This window comes from Canis lupus, chromosome 24 (assembly GCF_011100685.1).
Source record: "Canis lupus familiaris isolate Mischka breed German Shepherd chromosome 24, alternate assembly UU_Cfam_GSD_1.0, whole genome shotgun sequence".
In the NCBI taxonomy this organism is placed as follows: Eukaryota; Metazoa; Chordata; class Mammalia; order Carnivora; family Canidae; genus Canis; species Canis lupus.
Genome location: NC_049245.1, coordinates 13069305 through 13092242, shown reverse-complemented (window position 1 = coordinate 13092242; position 22938 = coordinate 13069305). Strand labels below are relative to the sequence as shown.

The 22938-nt window shown below is 39.6% G+C and overlaps 1 protein-coding gene across 3 annotated transcripts in view; it reads right to left on the bottom strand.

The window, feature by feature from the left end:
• Positions 1-22938, bottom strand: part of PAK5 (p21 (RAC1) activated kinase 5) — a 280231-nt gene that overhangs the window by 41692 nt on the left and 215601 nt on the right. For 2 of the 3 annotated variants that reach the window (XM_038571627.1, XM_038571628.1), the window contains one exon: positions 1200-1985. In XM_038571627.1, coding sequence (XP_038427555.1) covers positions 1200-1985 — 786 coding nt within the window. Of the gene's footprint in view, positions 1-1199; positions 1986-5342; positions 5588-22938 lie in introns of those variants that run through there. The other variant, XM_038571629.1, reaches the window with a different exon arrangement.

Sequence of the window (22938 nt, the reverse complement as noted above, 5' to 3'; positions counted from 1 at the left end):
GCAGGTTCACAGATCAATAGAACAGATCACAGACCAGAAATATATATATATAGATTCAGTTAATTTTTTACAAAACAGCCAAGAATATACAAATGAGGAAAGGACAGTCTTCAATATATGGTGCTGTGAAAATTGGACAGGCAGGTGTAAAAGAATGAAACCGAACCCTTGTCTTATACCATACACAAAAATTAATTCAAAATGCATTAAAGATTTGAATGTAAGACTTGAAGCCATAAAATTCCTAGAAGAAAAATATTGGTAAGTTCCTTGGCATTGGTCTTGGCAGTGACTTTTTTGTATTTGACACTGAAAGGCAATAATAACAAAAATAAAGTGGGACTACATCAAAATAAAAAGCTTCTGCACAATGAAGGAAAACATTAGCAAAATGAAAAGACACTGATGGGATGGGAGAGAACATCTGCAAACCACATATCTGATAAGGGGTTAAAAATATATATAAGGAACTCATACAACTCAATAGCAAAAAAAAAAAAAAATCCCAAATAACCCAATCAAAATTTGGACAAAGAACCTGAATATACATTTTTCTAAAGATGATATACAAATGGTCAACAGGTACATGGAAAGGTTCTAGACATGACTCAACATCAGGGAAAATCAAAACCACAATGAGATACAACCCCATACCTGTTAGAATGGTTATTAAATTAAAATTTATTAAAAATTATAAAATTAAAAAAATTAATAATTAGAAAATTATTAAATTTTTAAAAATGAACTTTATTAAAAACTTACCATGATAATCCTGACTTTATTTTTTCCTTTTCAACAGATCCTTATAAACTTTGCCAGAAAGTGGGAACTACAATATTAGCCATCTAATGGTTTATAATCGTATGCTCCTTAAAAGAGGACTTAGTCTAATAGGAGCACACAATATTTATTAGTAGTATATCAGGATATCTTTCAAATAAACTTTTTTTTTTTTTTTTGCCTTTTAATCAGAAACCCTCGAGGAGATCTCCAAAGACTTTGATTTTAATGAATATATGTTCCTTGCTCTATATCCTCTGCCCTTGGGGCTTGTGCGTGGAAATCAGGTAGCGTTTCAATATGGATTCTCACTTAAAAGGCAAACCTTCACCTTAGAATCTGACTCTGTGAGAAGGTCATGCTAGCACCACCTTTGTGAGGTGCCTGCCCATGGGAGGGAAGGAGGCAGTGAACATTACCTTTGGAATGCACATTGTGGGCTCGGACAAGCGAGGGTAGGTGTAGGAGTTGTATGAGTGTCCTTGGGGGTGGGTTTTAAATGCACTTGCTCCGAAGGGCATCATGGGTTCCTGGAGCCCCGAGCCTGATCTGGACCTCTGCCGCATGGTAGGCTGAGGGCTGGTCTGATTCAGGTAGGACGACTTTGGCCTCCTATCATAGTCATCCAGGCTGGGTCCCCACTCACTTTCGCTGAACACCAGACTCTCCTTGGAGCACCCACTGGTCCCCGCAGTTCTAGAAGGCGTGAATTGGAACGGATAATCTAGAGGGGAGCTGCTTGAGGCTCTCTGGTACTCCCACTTGAGGTCGCTGTATTCACTTGGTTTGCTCAGGGAGTCCAAGTGGGTGTGATAATCAAGGGGAAATCTGGCAAGATCAGATTTCCAAGGCTTCATCTCAGGATAGTGGGCCTCCCCATGTTTTGTCTTCATGACATGCCCATTTTGCTTGGCCACATGGCTGCCCTTATAAAATGGATCCAGATCATCACCATAGAGACTCTTTTCTCGATACTTCTCAGTTGTGTAGTCAGCAGTGGTATCGGATTCGCTGGAATACTGTGAGAAGGTGATAAAGCCATTTTCTTCACGATGGCCTTGACCGTGGCTGGAGGCCCCCTGGTCTGGGGTGGGCGGACTTTCCTTCCGTAGGGAGTTGGAGCGAGTCACGGAGATGTTGTCAAAGTCCTCCAGCAGGCCGTTGATGGAGGTTTCCTTGCACGGTTTATTTCCTCTAACGATTGTCTGGGAATAGTAAAAGGAATGCCATTTAAAGAAAACATTTCATGCTCTCAAGTTGATGTTGGAATCCCACCCCAACTCCATCTAATTTCAACCACAAGGAGAAAAGACCCTAGGAACATACTCTAAAAAGTAATGATTAAAAAAAACAAAAACAAAAACAAAAACAAAAAACCTGTTGACTGATTTCAGTGGTGAAATGAGCTAAATATTACATAATTGAAAATTGCAAAATTTCTTTTACCTATCTCAACAGAGAGATCAATTAAACATCAAAAGCCATTTAGAAGACTATACAAGCAATCACTGTCTTATTTACCAGGTAAGTGAAACCTCCGCCTCACTCCTTCCCCTCCTTAAATAATAAACCCTAACCATCTAACAATAAGCTGATTATAATTTTAAGTCTACAACTGGTTAGAAAAAGCATATTTATTACTTTTATATTCCTTATCCAGATTATTTGCAAAGCCAGTAAACACGGTAACTTGAATATTAACATTCCCAGAAATGGGCACACACTTTTTTTTTTACCCTTTTATGAAATACTTATGAAAACTGAAGTTATCAGATTTTCTGGAAGAGGCACTTTCTGAACTGTAAGTAAGGAACAGCATGAAGATTACTTGTGAGATTTTATTCGTGATCACATATGATATTCTCATTAAGCGTCTAACTATAATGCTTGCTAGAGCCACACTTTCGTATCATCATCGCTGACGTTTGGATGGCTTAGTAATTGATGTGGTTATACTTGAATCTTAGTGACACAAGCTGCCAAGCCCAAATGTTCCCTTTAACGAACCTAATAACACTGGAATACTAGGAACGGAAAGAAATCACAAACCACTTACAAAGCCAGTCAGCTGTGCCTTGACAATGACAAGGTTTGCAGCAAAATATGATGGGGGTGGATAAAAGAACAAAGAACAAAGTGTTGTGACTTCATACTTCCAGGATTTTAAGAGAAAAATACATTTGAGCAAGTAGCAAAGGAGTTCAAAACCATCTCAGTATAATAGAGGATTTCAAACTAGAGGAACAAGTCAAAATTGTCCTAGAGCATATGCTTTATACATCAGTAGTTCCCGAAGTATCTATGATGAAAGACAAGGTTTTGTTTTTTTCCATCCAATCAGTCCTGGACTTAGACTTTTGGCCTATAACCCTTTCTTTTAAATAAACTTTTAATTTTGGAATGGTTTTAGATTAATGGATTGCAAGGAGAATATATAGAGCTCTGATCTATCCCTTACTGTCTTGTCAATATCTTGCGCTGCTATTAACTAAACTTCACAGTTTATGTTAATTTCATTGTCCCCCCCCCCCCAGTGTTCCTGGGTTCCATCCAGGATACCTCATACTTATTTTTCATGTCTCCTTAATCTCCTCTGGTCTGTGATAATTTCTCAGACTTTCCTTGTTTTGGATGACATTAATAGTTTTAAGGAGCAGAATGTCCCTCAACTGGGAATGTCTGATGTTTTTCTCATGGTTAAACTGAGGTTATTGGTTTGGGGGCAGGGGCAGATCACAGATTAAGGTACCAATTTTATCCCATCATATCCAGCATGCCTATCATCATCAGTGGCTTATTACTGATGATGCTGACTTTGGTCACCTGACCCAGGTTGTGCTTACCAGGTTTCCGCACTACAAAGTTACACTCCCCTTCCTTTGTTGCTTTCCAAACTGTATCCTTAGAAGACCATTCTACTTCCATGAGAGGGGGCACCTACATAGAGTATACAGAATTCTTCTGCACAGGAGACTTGCATATTCTATTTACTTCTTCAGTCATTTAGTTGTGTCAGTATGGGTAGAATCATGGGTGTTTATTTCATACTTTGGATTATAATCCCAAACTATGTTTTTGTTTTGTTTCTCTGTTTGTTCTAGCTTTAGTTACTGAGAGTCCTTTCATACTGGCTGCTCTGTCCCTTTCATAAGCCTCCATCCTCTTATTTTTTAAGCCCGTCCTTACTTTTTAACACTACAAGAGACTCCAGGTTCATCTTGTAAATTCCCTGCCCTTGCCCTAAAATCAACCATGTCTCCAAGGGGCCTGGTTCCTTTAACTGGCTAATGATATTAGAAGCTAAAATTAGAAACTAATATCTGGATGCCGGGTATGCTCACTGTTACTGGGGTGTCACTGCTTCCAGTGAATAGAGCCCCTCAGCGAACAGAGCCAGGCAATACATGTACATACACTTCCCTTAGTATGCACACACATCTGTAAATATATCTATCCATCTGTTCCTATATGAAGCTAAACACGAATTTGTACTATTGTCTCTGAATCTAATCCAGTCTCACATGGTTCATTCTAGCTTTCCCTGTATTTGTTGGTGAAAAAAATGGTGAAAAACCTGGATCCCTCCATCTGCCCTTATTTTGGTTATTCAATCTGAGGTTACAAATATAGCAGTTTTAGAATTATTACCCCACATCACCATGGCAAACCACATTGCCAGCTAGAGTACAGTGTTTAGTATGGTGTTTTGGACTTAGGGCTTACAGTTTCCATTCAAAGAAAGCCCTGTTTTAAAAAGTTACTTAGGTTAGTGTCCACTCCCCACCCCCACCCCCTTCTATGAGATTATCTCACACATGTGTAATAGTTAAATTCTTCTGTCACAGTTTGTATTCCATCCTGGGATCCTCTGATTTGGTTGGCTTAAAAAATTACTCTTTGTGCTGGAAAATTCTATGGGTATTGACAAATACAAAGCATCATATATTCACCATTACAGGGCCATACAGATTAGGTCTATACTTGCCCTCTCCTGGGCTTTCCCTGGTCGGATACTGCCTCTTCTCCAAACCTCTGATATACTGCTGATCTGTTTTCTATCCGTATAGTTCTGCCTTTTCCAAATAACCTAGGAATGGAATCAAACAGTCCAGAGCCTTTTGGTCTGGCTTCTTTCATTTAGATAATGCATTTGAGCTTAATCTAGGTTGTTCTGTGAATTAATAGCCTATTTGCCGCCATTCTTCTTTAAAAATCACTGAATAGTATTCCAGTATATGGAGTGTGATGATTATGTGTGTGGGAGGGGTATAAATGGATTGATTGTCCAGATAGGTGATGTTCTGTGTGAGCATCCTCTCGAGAGAAAAAGAATCACCTATCATATATACCTCAGGACCTCTTCTCAGGGCAACAATATCCATGCCCATCCCAACAGATGAACTTGGGAGAAACAATACCTTGGACAGGGACAAGTAAGAACTGGGGAGAGGAAAGGAAGGAATGGACATCTTTTGATTCACTAAGTATGAGTGCTAGTAACTCATCCTCAAGTCTGTCTGAGAAGCTTCCTACTGCATTTCAGTTGCCTCTTACCTACTTACCATTTCCCTATTTGCTCAGGTACTCTTCAAGCTCTTAGACATAGGTACTGTTACTTTCTGTGTATTTAGCAGCTGGCCTCCTCTCTTCAATAATGCTTTGTACAGGGGATCCCTGGGTGGCGCAGCGGTTTGGCGCCTGCCTTTGGCCCAGGGCGCGATCCTGGAGACCCGGGATCGAATCCCACGTCAGGCTCCCGGTGCATGGAGCCTGCTTCTCCCTCTGCCTGTGTCTCTGCCTCTCTCTCTCTCTCTGTGACTATCCTAAATAAATAAATAAAATATTTAAAAAAAAATAATGCTTTGTACAAATTTTTTAAAAAGACTTATTTGAGAAAGAACAAGAAAAAAGAGAGAAAGAGAAGGGCAGAGAGAGAGAGAGAGAGAGAGAGAGAGAGAGAAAGCATGAGAGGGGGTGAGGGGAAAAGGGAAAAAGAGAGAGAGAATCCTAAGCAGACTTCCTGATGAGTGGGAAGTCCAACATGGGCTTGATCCCATGACATGACATCATGACCTGAGCCGAAATCAAGAGTCGGATGCTCACCTGAGACACCCAGGCACCCCATGTTTTGTACAGATTTTTAAGAAAATAGTATTAAGTGGTGCTAATAGTTCTGGTCTTAATTTTAGCCACATTTGCTATGTGATTTAGTTTCATCCTTTTTTTCCATTACCTAGTCTCCAATTTATAAAAAAGATACTATCGTTTGATATCTAGTGATACCCCTCCAGTCGCCTCCAGGAATTGTAGAGGCTGACGGAGGGAGGGATTATGTAGCAGTTTTGAAACATACCAATGTAGGCACTCCATTCCAGTGGACACACATTTGTAAATCTGAAATGCTTGAAGAGCACTAAATACAACTCGTTGATAAAGGCAAGTTAAAACGTGAAGTTTATAAAGAAAAGATGAGAGAAGAACAGACTAAAAATCCTGATAAGTTTTCAGTAAGAGGAGAATCATGAGCTAAGTCCAGGAGGAAATAATAGACGGACTCAGATGGCCAAAAAAAGAGGTGTTACCAGCTCATCACTTACTCAATTGATGGAGGCACAGATGATCGGAGTATGTTAAGGTTCCACCATCTTTGGGGCTATGTGGATAACTGTGATAACAGAAGAAAGAGTCCTCAGCTCATATTAAACTGGCATTTCGATCACTTGTCCTGTGGCATTTTTATTCAGAAAATTAAAATCATCTTCAGAATATTGTACCATCTTCAGAAAATTATATCATCTTCAGAAAATTAATAAATAGCTTTGATTGGGCTGGACTATTAGTCTTAGAAATTCATTACCAGGACACGGATATTTAGAAGGAAAAAATTCCTTTCCTGTGTGATTCTTTTGTGATCAGAGCATTATTGAATACTTCCTTTGAAACTGCTGAATCCTTTAAATCTTCCTGTTTTCTCACTAAAACTCTTCCCATTTCATTAATGAGCTGAAATGTGCAGACTTGAGACTCAGTCACTTTGTTTCTGGGGAATACTGAGAGAAAGGAATTTAGATGTGTATCACCTATCAATGTGTCCATCCAACCATCCATCCACTCACCCACCTACCTATCCATACAATAACAGTTAAAGCTGTAACCGAGATCTATAATATGTCTATATCCATAGTATCAGCAAGCATTTTTTTAAATGACTAATAACATAATGAAGTTCTGTTTGAGAGAGCGCTTTTTTCTCTCATTATGCTATAAATATCTTACATTTGGAAAATGAAAAAACAAACAATCATAAACAACTATTTCACAATTTTGTCCCCAATAAGTTCATTTAGATTTTTCTGGGAGATTAGGGGGTCAGTGTTCCAATACATGAATTAATCTGTGACTTCAGAGTTGGGGGGTCTGCTGTTTCCATGCACTTATTATTGGATACCCAGAGACGTATGTTCAGTTTACCTTTAAAATTATAGCAGTTAACTCAGTAAACAGAATTCTATATATTTGTTAATATAAAAGAAGAAATATTCTATTACTATGTGCTGAGCTAAATGCTAATTAAAAGAAAAATGAAGATTTTTATTGAATAAGAAACACTTTTAAAAAACAAACTATTATTTTTTAATCCTTGTTTTCAATCAGGCTCAAAGCACTTACCAGCTGTGTGATAGTGGTTAAGTTACCTAACCTTTTAAAGCCATGGTTTCTTAACCCATAAAATGGCAAGAATAAATCTTTGCCTCATTGGATTAATGTGATTGAATAATATGTGTAAATCAGTTGGCATAATTTCTGGAATACAGTAAGTACTAACAAATGGTAGATATTTAACTATTTTATAAGTTAAAATGTACTTTTAAGTTAGGTTGATAATTTAGGGGAAAAAACTTGCAAATAACAGGATAAATCTCAACTTTATACAATGGAATAATTGATGTTTATACTTTTATTTTTTAAAAAGATTTTATTTACTTATTCATGAGACACACACACACACACACACACAGAGTGAGAGTGAGAGTGAGAGTGAGAGAGAGGCAGAGACACAGGCAGAAGGAGAAAGAGGCTCTATGCAGGGAGCCCTACATGGAACTCAATCCCAGGTCTCCAGGATCACACCCTGGGCCGAAGGCAGTGCTAAACCGCTGAACCACCCAGGCTGCCCTGTTCTATACTTCTAAAAATTATTAGTAGTAACTTTAGATACAAAACACAAATTTTTTTTGAGTTTAAAGATGTATCTTCAATTAACTACAACTGTTATATATGTCAAATAAATATTCCTAATAGATGTAAAAAAATGGAATACTTTCAAGTCATGATCAGCATTCGACTGGTATCTTTCTTAAAAATGTAATGTCTGAATAATAAAAATTAGCAAAATTAGACTTCAATTATTTAAACATATTTAAAGATATGTACAGAAGAGTAAGGTTAATAGAAATACAGTAAAGTGGTGACACTGGCCATCAATAGATGGGAAGATTAAGAATACTATATATTTTAGACCCGTACTTCTCAGATCTTTTTTTTTTTTCTTCTCAGATCTTAATGTGCATATAATCACCTGCAGATCCTGTTAAAGAGAAATTCGCATTGGAAAGATCTGAGGAAAGGGCTGAGACTCTACATCTTGAATGAACTCCCAGGCAATGATAATGCTGCTGCTCTGTTCACACTGTGTACTCACTGGGGTTAGTGTATTTTCCAGATTTTCCACAAGTAGGGTACTTTTATAATAAAAAACATTTGACTGGCATATACTTTTCAGTTTAATAGGATTTAGGATTACATATGTGTGTGTATGCATATATATGTATATACACACATATATGTGTATATATATGTATACACACATATATGTATATACATATGTATGTATATATGTATTTATATACATACACACATATATATTTTATTAAATATATAGTATAGTCTTAAATATATTTTACATCTAGATAATATTATATATGTAAGTACACATATCTAGCATTACACATATATATTGTGTTAAAATTATTTGATGTTATAGTTGGCTACTAGGAGCTACACTGTTCAACATTTTCCCATTCCCTGTAAAGGTGAAGTATTTCTAATGTTTAACCAAAATGAATAATAGATTTCACTATTTTGGTACACCAGTTTCTATAGCATCATGATCTTAGTATTAGGGTATACTGATGAATAAAACTTAAGTACATAGAAGTGAAGGTGCGGTGTGGATATTTGAAAAGAAGAAAATTTTATCCATAGCAAAACCAAAAATCCTAAATAAATAAATAAGCAAGCAAGCAAAGAAAAACCCAAAGATACTCAGCAGGCTATATAGTACATGGTCTTTCTTTCCCTGAATCTCCTTTTTAACATTTGGAGATGTTTACAGATGGTATAAATGTATCACACTTAAAGGAAGCACATGCTTTTCTCCCTGTCAATGAAAACTATTAAATCGCTGTTAACAAGCAGGAGCTTACAAAATATAAATATCTATTTAAAAGAAATTGTTGACCTCCCTAAAAAGAATAGAAAAAAAGAAGGGTTTAATAACCTCATTTAATCAGAAAGACCAGTCCAACTAGAACTGAGGTAATATTTGTTTCCCTGACACAGGGTTCACTTTAAGGAATCATACCAGCAAAACAACAATAATGAGATTCAAACATGCAGAGTTTTACAACACGGTTTAACCAGGCTTCAAAATGTAAGAACCACTATTTATGGCTGTCAGTGTCTGATGTTTAAGAAAGCAAGATTGTGCAGCTTTAGAGATCAATAATATAATAACTGCAAGAGTATCGGCAAATTTCATGCTTCGAAACAGCCAGGCATTAAAAATCAATGCAACCCAATCTATTTGAGTTTGACACCCTGGTTCTCATTGTTTTCCCATCGTGCCTGGCCCAGCTCGGTGTCTGCCTTCTTGGTGACAGCGGCCATATTTCATGGTGCTCCTTCCCCAGGCTGCCGGCCAGTGATAAGCTATAATGGATCTGTCCCTGAGAACAGCTGTCTCCCCTTGTTCCGAGGAAGAGATGAAAAAGGGCCTCTGCTCTCACAGACTGTATTAACCTTGACAATAATGAAGTGTGTAATTAACAGCTTTGCCCTAATGAGACCTTGCATTTCTTTTTAAAAAACATTGTCTTCTATCCTCTTCAAGAATGTGTTCCATTTCGTCGTTCTGGGCAAACATTTCTCCGGAGGTCAATAAGCTAAATATTCCCATGACTCAAGAACAAACCAGGAGTCTCTCAGAAAGCACCTACTTTTATTAAGTACCTACTTTTATTGTACTATTTATTTATTTTTTTATTGTACTATTTATTTACTATTTATTTTAGTAGGTACTAAAAGTACCTACTTTTATTGTACTATTTTTTAAGTACAATTTATCCGAATTCCCACCCTGTTTGCAGAGAACGAGTTCCTTTGTTTTTATTATGGAATGTGGCTGAAAACAGCTGTGTACATAACAACAGCAGACAGATCTGACATACTTGAATCCTTATGGCAAGAAATGCTCATTCTCAGCTGGATTTCCTCACATCAGAAGACCCGGGATCTTCTATTTTCTTTCAGCTTTCTACATACATCTTTTTTTTGGTACCCATGGGGGGCGGGGCTAATTGGGTGAATAGTTACAATCTCATATTCCTTTTAAAATATGAGAATCAGGACAGGACAATTCAAAGTGGCAGCAGTGGTGAGGATTTCTAGTCATTAAGATCTCAGTAAATATGTAATGATCATATAGAATCCAAATAAGCCGATTCCTTTACCAACTAAAACTGTCATGTTCTGCACCAATTATAATAAAGTACAATGTATCTAAGAAGGATTTTTTGAATTTAGTAAAAAGCAAGATTCCTCATTAACTGCCTCTTTAAACACAAGGAATCCAACACATGTAGCGACCAGTTCCACACAAGGATAATCCCTCAGGGTGACTTTCTAGTTATTGTTAATCTGGCAAAGCAAATGCAATTAGTTTATAGCCCTGGTTCTTGCTGCTTAGAATGTGAGGCAGTTGGGCTGAAGTCAATGGAAGTCAGTTTACCCAGAGGTAATAGAAATGGCTCATGGATGTGTTTCAAGTTGGTTTGAGTCTGAGTATTCTAGCTGGGACCTTAACTATTACTCATTTGGTGTTTTCTGATTCATGGTCTAGGTAGCAATGAGGTCTAAGGAAGTATCTCTGTTCATTAATTTATTGATTTACTGAATCAAAAAATCATTCTTAAGGACAGGGAGTACTTGGAGATGAGACAGCAGTCCACCTTCTATTTCTTAACTTGGGTAGTACATATAAGAATTTAGTATTACTCTTTAAATTTTTCATGTGGTACATTCATGGGTTCCTCAAAAGCAGAGTCGAGGCAGAGGCTCACACATGAGTACTCTATTTTGCAAAATGAGGTTAGGAATAGTAAGGGGGTGAAACAGAGGAAAGGAAGTGAAGTCAAGGGTGTGTTATCAAGCTGGCTATCTGTAGACAACTGGGGCTCGCTTCTCCTGAGGAGCTCTGAAGCCTCAGAACTGACCTCTCAAAGGAATGAAGATGGATGGACTAATCGACTTGCTCCCATCTTCTGTGTGAGAATGGCTAAGAGGACTCCCGTGTGCGTCCCCACAAGGTGGTGGTGAAGACACCACCACATCCACTAACAAAGGTTAAGTGGTGCCAACTGAGGAGAGCTTTAGCATTGCTTGGGCAATGGCTAGAGGACATAAGGCTGCCTAAGATATGTGAGATGGAACACAAGAGGCATCCAGTGCACCTTTTTAGACATAATTTCACAATAAGAAATTAAAAATGAAGACAGACAGGGTCCCCTTCTCGCAAACCAATGGGCATGGATATCAGTATGCTTGACTGATGTAGCACATATGCTAAATGGCCACCAAAGATATGTACTCCCCTTCCATGTGTAAAGGTATTACTGCAAAGCTGTTCCCAGCCAGGACCATGTCTCTCAGCACCCTTTGCCTCTAGACAGACCATGGGACCAGTTCTCACCCACAGAATGTGAGCAGGATGTGATCGGCATCCCTTCTGGGCCAAAGCTACAAAGGAATGCCTTTTCTTCTCTTTATTCTGTCTGCCTGCTGAGTGGAGAAGACCTGGAGGGCTCTTCTTAGTTGCCAAAGGAGGCCAGAGCTACATGGAAGAATGTGCATTGCTGAATGACCACACGGGCTACCATGCTCTGGTTAGGAAAAGCCACATTGGATAGTAAGTGTGAAATAAACCTCTATTTTGTTGCGCTTATTTACTAAGATGTAAGGGTTATTAATAAGTTACAGAAGCTGGAATTACCTTAACTAATATAATGATTATAGTGAGTCCAGAATTAGAAAGCAGACTGGGAATTAAAGCAGACTGGGAAAGCAGAGTAAGTAGGGACAGATTTGATCTTAGTGTTCCTATTATGTGTGCCTATGCAGACTCTGGAACTGGCATTGGGCATGGGACAACATGTATTGTATGTATGGACACGCATACCAGCTCTAGGGTTTCCAAGGGAAGCAATGGGAATTATGAAACTTGACCTCATTTTCCAAGATAAATTTACATACAAGCCTGTCTCACCTCTACTTTTGAGGAACCCAGTCTAAGATGTGACTATAGCACATGGAAAGTTTAAGGACAAGTATAAGAACTTAATATAGAAGAGATGGACATTAAGGAGGGCACGTGATGTGATGATATACCAGGTATATAAAGATGCACCGGTATACGCAACTTATAAATTACTGACCCACTACATCTGAAACTGATGATGTACTATATGTTGGCTAATAGAATTTAAGTTAAAAAAAAAAGAAAAGATTTTCTTTTCAGTGTTTCCACCCTTGACTCTGAGATGGCCATGTGGCTGGCTTGGACAAAAGAGCATGGACAGAAGCAACAGTATACTTAGTCTGGGCTGTAAGAAGCCTGTCAGCTGCTTGCCCTCTCTGCTCCCTGCCTCTCCTATATGAACAAGCTTGGACTGGCCTGCTCGAAGATCTGAGATGAGCCATCCTACATCAGCTAGCCCTGATTCATCCATATGCCCCTTTCCTCCATGCTGCCCAGAGCAGGGAGATGCAGAAGAGGAGTCAATACAGCTAGGAGCCATTTATACCAGGGCAGGTGAACCAGACTGCCAGGGGAGGAAAGGCTTGTGAGCATATGGCTAGGGATGGTAATCTTACTGTGGCCAGAGAACAAGGCATTTGTATGAGTAGAAATTGATTAGACATGACTCCTGGGGTAGCAGGCTTCTCTTAGGTGGTGCTAATAATTGAGCCACTCTACTTTTGACCATAAAGGATGAATCAACATGAAGTACCAACAGGGGCATGGCCAAAACTTATCTCTGAGTTTCTTTTAGTTTTTTTATGGCTAAAATTATTTGAAATTGGCATCGCTTCATGGTTAGAATTTTGGTCTTATTTAAATAGACTATAAAAAAATCAGTCAAAAATGGGCATTTTGGCAACTCTGCAGTTTTCCATCACCCTTCAAAAAAATCTTAAGCTATTACATACCAGGTTGCTTTAGCAAATTTAAGTTATTTGTAAGATATCTGTCCCTTACTAGTCTAAGATTTGTTTCTTTTAAAAATCCTTAAAAATTCGTGTTTTAATATATGACTTTAATATATAAATATTGGTTTGCATTATATTTCTATTGGACAGCATTGCTCTAAAAGTGGGAGATGATGGAGCATCTGGTGGCTTAGAGGTTGAGCATCTGCCTTTGGCTCAGATGGTGATTCTGGGGTCCTGGGATTGAGTCCTGCATCAGGCTCCCCACAAGGAGCCTGCTTTTCCCTCTGCCTATGTTTCTTCTTGTCTCTCTCATGAATAAATAAATGAATAAAGTCTTAAAAAATCAAGTGGAAGATGCCAGGCTACATTCTGTGGGCCAAATCAAGTCTGTTTTTGTAAATAAGTTTTATTGGAACACAGCCACAGGCATTTATGTATGGTATATGGCTGCTTTTGGACCACAATAGACAGAGAAACCACATGGTCCATGGCCCTTCACAGAAAAAGTCTGCTGACTCTTGAACTAGACTGTCACCAGTTGTCCTGGTCTCATTTTGGGGGAGAACTGTTCTAGTATTTGATTTATGGGCTGCATCAAAAAGCAAAAACAAAACAAAACCTCCTGGTGAGCTGATAATGCTGTGCGTCAGTGGGATAGGGTCACTTGGGACCAAAAAAAAAAAAGACTTAGCTCATTTATAATCTGTGATTCTATGGCAGAAGAGGACATGAAACACAGGTTGTCCACTCCTGAAGCTATTTTGTTTGTGGGCCAAGTTAATCAACTAAAATAAGAGATCATATCCTGTTCTCAAAGGAATTCTCAAGCAACAGCAATCTGGGATGCAAGTTGCTTGGGTTCTTGTTCAATGTTAAGTATCACAGGTCTGATGCCATAGACAAGAGCTGAGCACCCTCCATACAGGATCTAAGCTTTAAATAATTTGTGAGATCAATGAAATGACTGCCAATATTCCATGAATCAGCTTCAAAGAGCTTCTAGTCATTAACATTTATCTAAACACAGTGTGCCCAAGACCATTAGAAGTGTTATCCCCATATTTAACCTTTACAAGACCCTGAGATAGATGGCATTATTACCCCTATACAAAGAAGGGAAATGAGGCTCAGAGAGGCCAAGAAATTTGCCCAGTGTCACTCAGCTGGTAGAGTACTGCCTCTCGATATGTATGAAACTCACAGCAGAGCCCATCAGCCTCTTCAATTTAACCTCTGAGGGTGTGGGAAAGGAAGCAAAGCATGCAGGAACAAGCCCCACCCCCTCTGTGATACAAAGAAAGGAGCATAAACACCAAGGCATGGTAATATAAAATATTTCCAGAGACAAGCCTTCTGGGGGACCTGAGGGGCTCAGTCGGTTAAGTGTCCAACTCTTGATTTCGGCTCAGGTCATGATCAGGGTTGTGAGATTGAGCCCCGCGTTGGGCTCTGTGCTGGGCATGGAGCCTGCTTAGGATGCTCTCTCTCCCTCCTCCTCTGCCTCCCCCAATAAAATTTTTAAAAATTATTAAAAATAAAAGAAACAAACTTTCTTAGGGAAAGATGTTTAAAACTCAGAATTATGGGAACTGGGGGAAAAACAAGTTGATTGCTCTTTGGGATAATTAGCCTTTGTAACAACTTCAAAATTCTGTCACCATAACAAAGGAGACATCTTGTTACATTGCATTTGCTAAAGATTCTGACATTTAAAAATTTAATAGCTAACAAAATGTGTGGTCTACACATCAGTTGCTACCCTCCCCCTGTAAAAACAAACCAACTAATTACACAATTCTTGAAATACTGCTACTATGCAATGCTAAATGTCAAATTTTTTTGCTTTCTTATAGACTATATAAAGATGCACAGGGCATATTTATTTTAAATTTGGTCAAAAAATTTACCTTTGAGTGTCTGAAGCTTAATTTTTTTTTCCACCTGACTTTTTTTTTTTTAATTTTTATTTACTTATGATAGTCACAGAGAGAGAGAGAGAGGCGCAGAGACACAGGCAGAGGGAGAAGCAGGCTCCATGCACCAGGAGCCCGATGTGGGATTCGATCCCGGGTCTCCAGGATCGTGCCCTGGGCCAAAGGCAGGCGCCAAACCGCTGCGCCACCCAGGGATCCCTCCACCTGACATTTTAAGCAATTTTAACAAACATGAAAAAAATCTCTTCAAGGCATAATAAATGTTAAGAAACTTACTAATCTGGAAATAAAATGGCTAGGCACTTAAATAACATTTTAGAGTATAAAGTTGATATTGTAATTATGTACTTAATATTTCAGAGATGGACTGACTGGTCTTAGATGGCAAGAAAAAATTATGCCTGCCATGGAAAAAAAAAGTAGAGAAAAGCTGGGCTCTAAATATTCCAAAAGTTTCAGGAACATTGAACTTCAAAGTCCATTAAATATTAAGGTCAGCTTTACTGAACATTCCTAGCTATTAGTCACTTATTTCCCTTTAGTGATTGAAGTCAGAGTGATGATGGTTACCTCCAGGGGAAGGATGTTCACTGGGAAGAGAGGCCCAAGTGAATTTTCTGGGTGATGAAAATTTCTGTATCTCCATCCAGGTTGCGGTCCCATGAGTGTGTGCATATGTAAAAATCTAGAAAGCTGGACATTTATGTCTTTTATGTAAATTATTCTTTTGTTAAAATATACTGGGGAGGCACCAAACCAAGCAGTTGCTGTTTTTTTTTTTTCCAGCAAACTATGTAGCACTTTGAGGGCAGCTTCTGCAAAAGTGGGACACTAGATATATCCCAGAATCAGTGTTTGCCAGGTGTTGGCAGGTAGGGGTCAGTAAGTGCTACCATGTGGATGAATTAGGGAGTTTAAGATGGAGAGCAATTAATCAAGGAGGGGGCTGACAGGTAAGCATAATGCAGCAGCACTGGAAGACTGGAGGTCTGTGGCAAGGAGAAGAACAAGTTGTGGGCATAGATTTGAGAGAGTGACTGAGTCAGCAAGGAAGCAAATCTAATCAAGGATATGAGACTGCACACGGAATATTTTAGGAACTTAGCAAATGTGAAAGAAATAATGCTATTACAAGATGGGAGGCCGCTTTCATTCCTTAATTTCTTCACCTTTCCCATTAGTGGAGCCTAGTGCCTCTCTCCCTGCTAACTCGGCTCAGAGCAGAAAGTCTGTGAGGCTTTCCTTCTGCACAGCAGAGGTGCTAACGCCTCACATCTTTGATTTATGCGAGCTATGGACAGGACAGAATTATGTAGTTCCTCTTGTCTGTTGCAAAATGAGATCCCCTTTCCCCCAAAGATATCTGTCTCTCCATCTGACTATCTTTCAATCTATTCAGGATATAAGACTGTTCACATTTAAAAGCTTTTCTCTCTTTGCAACTCCACAAAAGGTTTGAGTGCACTGTGAGGTTTTCGAACAGCTGAGGCAGTGAGAGGCTCTGCTTTACCTGGCAGCTTCACAGGCAGTGGCTCTGAGCCATAGTCGCCCACCAGAGTCACCTGCGGGAGTTTCTGCACACCTATAAGGCCAAGGTCTCTCCCTACACCAATTATATCTTTGGTGGTGGCTCCAGGTGTCAGTAATTTCTAAGGCTTCCCAGGTGAGTCCGACATGCAGCCAAGTTTGGGAACGTTCTCCCCCTGCTTCTCAAAGTGTGGTTGTAGACTGACAGCCTGGGACTAACCTGCATGCCTGTTTGGGCTGCAGATCCTCAGCCCCTTCATCCAGAACTACTGAGTCAGAATTTCCATTTTGACAAAATGTCCAGGGAATTCATACATACATTAAAGTCTGAGCAGCACTGGTTTCACTTGCCTCAAGTCCCGTTTTCACAACTGAAATGATTTCAGTTCAATAGAGAGTTTGAACATCAGTCAATTCTTTATGAGGAATACACACTTAATGCACACAGACACATAAATTTATCATGCACATGTTTCGGTGTGTGTGTGTGTATATATATATATATATATATAATCAAAGACAAAATATTTCTTAATCCTTGAACTCCAGATTAATAGGGTCATTTCTTTGTTCTATGTTTAAAAAGAAAGGGGAAGACACACTCTCAAACAGAAAGGGGAAGACAACTGGGGCATAACTCAAAGGCGAGCTCTGAGGTATCACATCCTTAGAACCTGTTCTAGAACTCTGATGTGAGAGCCTATTTATCTCATTATGACTGTGTTCCAACAATCCCCAAGGGCACACTTAAGGCTAGAATGCAGATGTGTGAAGAGTTTACTGGATAATCTTGTCCCCTCACTCAAGGATATTAACAGACCAGCAAGAGCCCTTGCACCAGCACAGAGAGATAATAATCCACTTCTCTCTTCTAAGTGGGATGCCAGCTCCCTGGACAAATGTAAAGGGGTTTTACAACTCCCATTCTCTGATTTACAGCTTAGATAAAGCTGGACACACACACACATCAGAAGAGACCCAAACATTTTTCCTTTTTCTATCCATTGTGTTTCACATTATGAACAGATTTACAACAAAATGTTGTAAGATGCATGAAATCCAGCCCTGCTTTTTCCCTAGGAACCTTCTTGAAGACACAGTTCACTAATGTCATTCCGTTTCCCCACAGAAAGACCTCATGGAACTTTTATTTACAAATTAGAGTTAGAAAGTTTTGCTTTCTTGCAGGAAAGACTTTTTCCCACTCCCCTTTCCTGTAGATAAAAACTTTGTAGCTACTGGGTTCCTAGGAAGCTGGGAAAAAATCAAATTCCTAGCTTAACTATTATGTTCAGGTGTGAAGTTAGCACATTTGTCTTTTTTATTGTCTTTTCTCTCTTCCATGAGGTATATTTTTCTGGGACCTTCATCATTTATTGTATTTATAATTTGCCGAATTGTTATCATCTGGGATTTTCTCTGTATATTAGTGTCAATCCTTTTTCTGGGAACAAAGTAGTTTTTTTTTTTTTTTAACTCCTCTCAATTACCAGTTCCCCTGTTTGACCTTCCTTTCTTATAAAAACACATTTAAATAATTGTCAGCGATTTATAAGTCCCTGAATCCTATCCAGAACAAGGTCATCAGTGAGGGTCTTCTGGAAGTTTTTTCCACTCATTCAGAAAATACTGGTCCATTGCACAGAAGGAAAATACAATAAAAAGCTGCCAGCATATTAGAGGTGGGTTATGGAGAAATAGTGGCTTAAGGATTTGTCAAAAAACCTTATGCTCAGACTGTACAAATAAATAAGAATTTCTGAGGTGGAGCCCAGGCATGAATGGTTTTAAACCTCTCCCAGGTGATTTCAATGAATAGTCAATGTTGAAAACCAGTGTCCTGGGGAAATGCATCATTGGCACTACCATTCATGCAAATATCCAGATATCTTATTAATTTGCAGACTCTTATTCAGCAGGTCTGGTGTGGGGCACAAGATTCTAAATTTCTAACCAGCTCTCAGGTGAGGCTGATGGGGCTGGTCTGCAGGGCACACTGTCAGCTGCAAGGTCCCAAAGAAGGGAATCAAGTTCCTCGGGTGGCTGAGCTGGAATTTGCATACTGCAAGGAAAAGATCACCACCGTGTCATAGAGAGAACACTGGATTGTGAGCTCTAGTCCAAGTTTTGTTGTTGGCAGCTCTGAAGCCTTCATTAAGTGCCTGTTTACCTTGCTGGGTCTCTGGATCCCACCTCTGCTGAGTTGATCTACGTGGCTCCCTTCAGGCTCCAAACTTCTACTGTCTTGAAGACCCTCTCCATGTCTCCGCTTCTCCAAAAAGTTACAGCTCCTACAAAGCACCAACTCAGGGCACCTGGGTGGCTCAGTGGTTGAGCGTCTGCCTTTGGCTCAGGTCGTGATCCCAGAGTCCTGGGATCAAGTCCCACGTCAGGCTCCCTAAAGGGAGCCTGCTTCTCCCCCTGGCTATGTCTCTGCCTCTCTCTATGTGTCTCTCATGAATAAATAAATAAAATCTTTAAAAAAAGTACTAACTCTGCAAAGTAGCTGGTTTGATTGAAAAAACAATCTGAGAGGTACTTAATGTCTGGGAGAGAATATGATGGGCACTAGGTGGAGTCTGTGTATACTTTCCTACACTTTCAAATTCCTAGAACAAGTACTGCCCCTCTGCTGCTAACAACTCTTAGATTAGATACAGGAGCCCATCCAGTCACAAACCATTTGGTGTCCTGACACCATTCTCTATTAACAAGGTCAAAGTATGGTACATGGATGCAAAAATGTTGCCAATTCTCCCCTCCTGTCTGTATCCAGGTCCTTTGCAATGAGACCCTGCAGCTCCTCCCATCCCCTGGCTCTGAGGCTGGCCCTGACCCCATGACTTGCTCTGGCCAATAGAATGCAGCCAAAGTGATGCCCTGTCTATTCGAGTCTGCATTTCTAGAGACTGCCCAGTTGTGGCACTGCCCAGTTGCCTGAGTTAGCTTGGGAAATGGTGAGAGACTCGAGGAGCTCTGAGAGGGGATCCCAGCTGAGGCCATCATATGCCAGTCAGTCCCCAGCCCCCTCAGCAGCTGACTATAGACCCATGAGTGAGTCCAGATGAGAATAGAAGAACTGCCAGTTGAGCGCAGCCAAAGTGCTAACTTGCAGAATTGTGAGGAGCAAATGCAAGCTCTTTAAAAAAGTACTGTGATAAAACAGGATATAAATTTACCTTTTAAACTCTGTTCAAATGGGCATAATTCAGTGGCATTATGTACACACTATTGTTCAACCATCACCATTTCCAGAACTTTTTTCATCATCCTAAACAGAAATGGTACCTGTTAAAAAAATAACTCCCCCTCCCTCCACCTGGATCCTGGTAACCTCTAACCTATTTCCTGTCTCTATGAAACTGCCTATTCTGGGTCCCCCATATAAGTAGAATCATATAATATGTGGCCTTTTGTGTCTGGCTTATTTCACTTAGCATGGTTTCAAGGCTCATCCATGTTGTACCATGTGTCAAAACTTCCTTCTTTTTTAAGGCTGAATAATATTCTTTTATATGTAAAGACCACATTTTGTTTACCCATTCATCTGTTGATGGATCATTTTTTGGCTATTGTGAATAATGCTGTGAACATTTTGGTGTACAAGTATCTATTTGAGTCCCTGCTTTCAATTCTTCTGGGTATATAGTGATAAGTAGCACTGTTGGAGCATATAAGTCTCATTTTTAACTTCTGAGAAACAAATTGTTCTTTACAGCAGCTGTACCATTTTACATTCTCACCAGCCATCCATGAAGGTTCCAATTTCTCTATATCCTCAAAACCACTATTTTCCATTAAAAATATTTATCTAGCTATCTATATCTCTACATATTTAATAGCCATCCTAATGGATATGAAGCAGTATCTCATTATGATTTTGATTTGTATTTCCCCAGTGACTGGTGATGTGGAGCATCTTTTGCAAGTGCTTATTGGGTTTTTACACATCTTCTTTGGAGATGTCCACTTAAGTCCTTTGCTTACTATTCAACTGAGTTGTCTGCTGTTGAGCTGTGGAAGTTCTTTATATATTCTGGATGCTAATGCCTTATCCGATACTTGATTCGCAAATATTTTCTCCCATTCTGTGGTTTGTATTTTCACTTTCTTCTTTTTTTTAAATTTTTTATTGGTGTTCAATTTGCCAACATACAGAATAACACCCAGTGCTCATCCCGTCAAGTGCCCCCCTCAGTGCCCGTCACCCATTCACCCCCACCCAGCGCCCTCCTCCCCTTCCACCACCCCTAGTTCGTTTCCCAGAGTTAGGAGTCTTTATGTTGTGTTTTCACTTTCTTGATAATGTCTTTTGATGTACAAAGTTTTAAATTATGACAAAATCCAATTCATTTAGTTTTTTTATGCCTATACTTTTGGCATCCTGTCCAAGAAATCATTATTAAATCCATGTCATGAAGCTTTTCTCCTATGTTTTCTTCTGAGAGTTTTATAGTTGTTTGCTCTTACGTTTAGGTCTTTGATTCATTTTGAGTTAATATCCATATGTAGTAAAAGGTAAGGATCCAAATTCATTCTTTTGTATGTGTACATCCAATTTTCTCAACACCATTTGTTGAAAATATTGTCCTTTCCCTATGTATAGTCTTGGCACCCTGTAAAACATCATTTGACCATAATATATATAAGGGTATGTTTCTGGACTCCATATTCGGTTCCATTGATCTAGATGTTTACAATAACGCCAGCAGCACACTACTTTGGTTTTATTGTTGTTTAAGTTTTGAGATCAGAACATGTGAATCCTCCAACTTTGTTCTTTTTGAAGAATGTTTTGGCTATTCAGGGTCCTTGAGATTCCATATGAATATTAGGATGCATTTATTTTGTTTTGTTCTTGTTTTTGAGAGAGAGTGAGCTTGTGCATGATGGGGGAGGGGCAGAGGGAGGAAAGAGAATCTTTTTTAAAAAAATATTTTATTTATTGATTCATGAGAGACACAGAGACATAGGCAGAGGGAGAAGCAGACTCCCCACAGGGAGCCGGATGTGGGACTCGATCCCAGACCTGGGATCACTCCCTGAGTTGAAGGCAGATGCTCAACTGCTGGGTCACCCAGGTGTCCCAGGAGAGAGAATCTTAAGCAGACTCCACACCCATTGCAGAGCCCCATACGGGGCTCCATCTCACAACCCTGAGATCATGCCCTGAGCTGAAATCAGGAGTTGGATGCTTATGAGACTGAGCCTCCCAGGCGCCCCTAGTATATGTCTTTTTTCTGCTTCTACAAAAAAAGGGCTGTTGAGATTTTGATGGGGAGTGCACTGGATCTGTAGATTGCTTTGAGAAGTACTGCCATCTTAACAGACTTCCAATCCACCCTATAGGATGTCTTTCCATTTATTTATGTCTTTAATTTCTTTCAGCAATTTTTTTTTGTAATTTTGAGTGTTTTAAGCTTTTTTGCTTCAGAGTGCTTCCTGTATAACCTTATTTGTGACAATAGCTGGCTGATCCTTTATTTACATTAAGCCATGCCAGGGACTTTAACCCTATAGATTCCTCCGCCAGCTAGAAAGCTCCTACCAAGGGGGTAACCTTCCTCATTTGCAAAACAGGTTGTAAGGGGGCTCCCAGGTAGCTCAGTCGGTTGGGTGTCTGACTCCTGATTTTGGCTCAGGTCCTGATCTCGGCTTGAGTTCTGATCTCAGGGTCATGAGATTGAGTCCTATGTGGGGCTCCATGGTAGGTGTGGAGCCTGCTTGAAGTTTTCTCTCTTCCTCTTAGTCTGCTTGCACTCTCTCTCATACACACTTGGCCTCTCTCATCTGTGCTCTCTTTCAAAACTAACAAACAGGGCAACAGTTTCTTCCTTGTCTTCATGTTTTGTATTTCCATGGAGGGTCTTCCACTGGGGTGATGCTTTTGTTCTATCTTGCCTCTATCAAGTCCACTCACTTGTCTGGATGTGACTTATCTGATGAGGGAGAATGGAGAAGGGTTAGGGCACATGCATGGCTCCAGGGCCTTTCTCCTCCTTTTTCTGGACAGTCTTCCTGTCTGCATGGCTTCCACAGGGCTTCCACAGTCAGCAGTTTCACTGACCCAATGCTGGCTGATGAGTATGTGCAAGTAATTCTCCTTGGAGCAGGCAGGGTCAATAGTAGCTCTGCAGAGCTCTCTCTC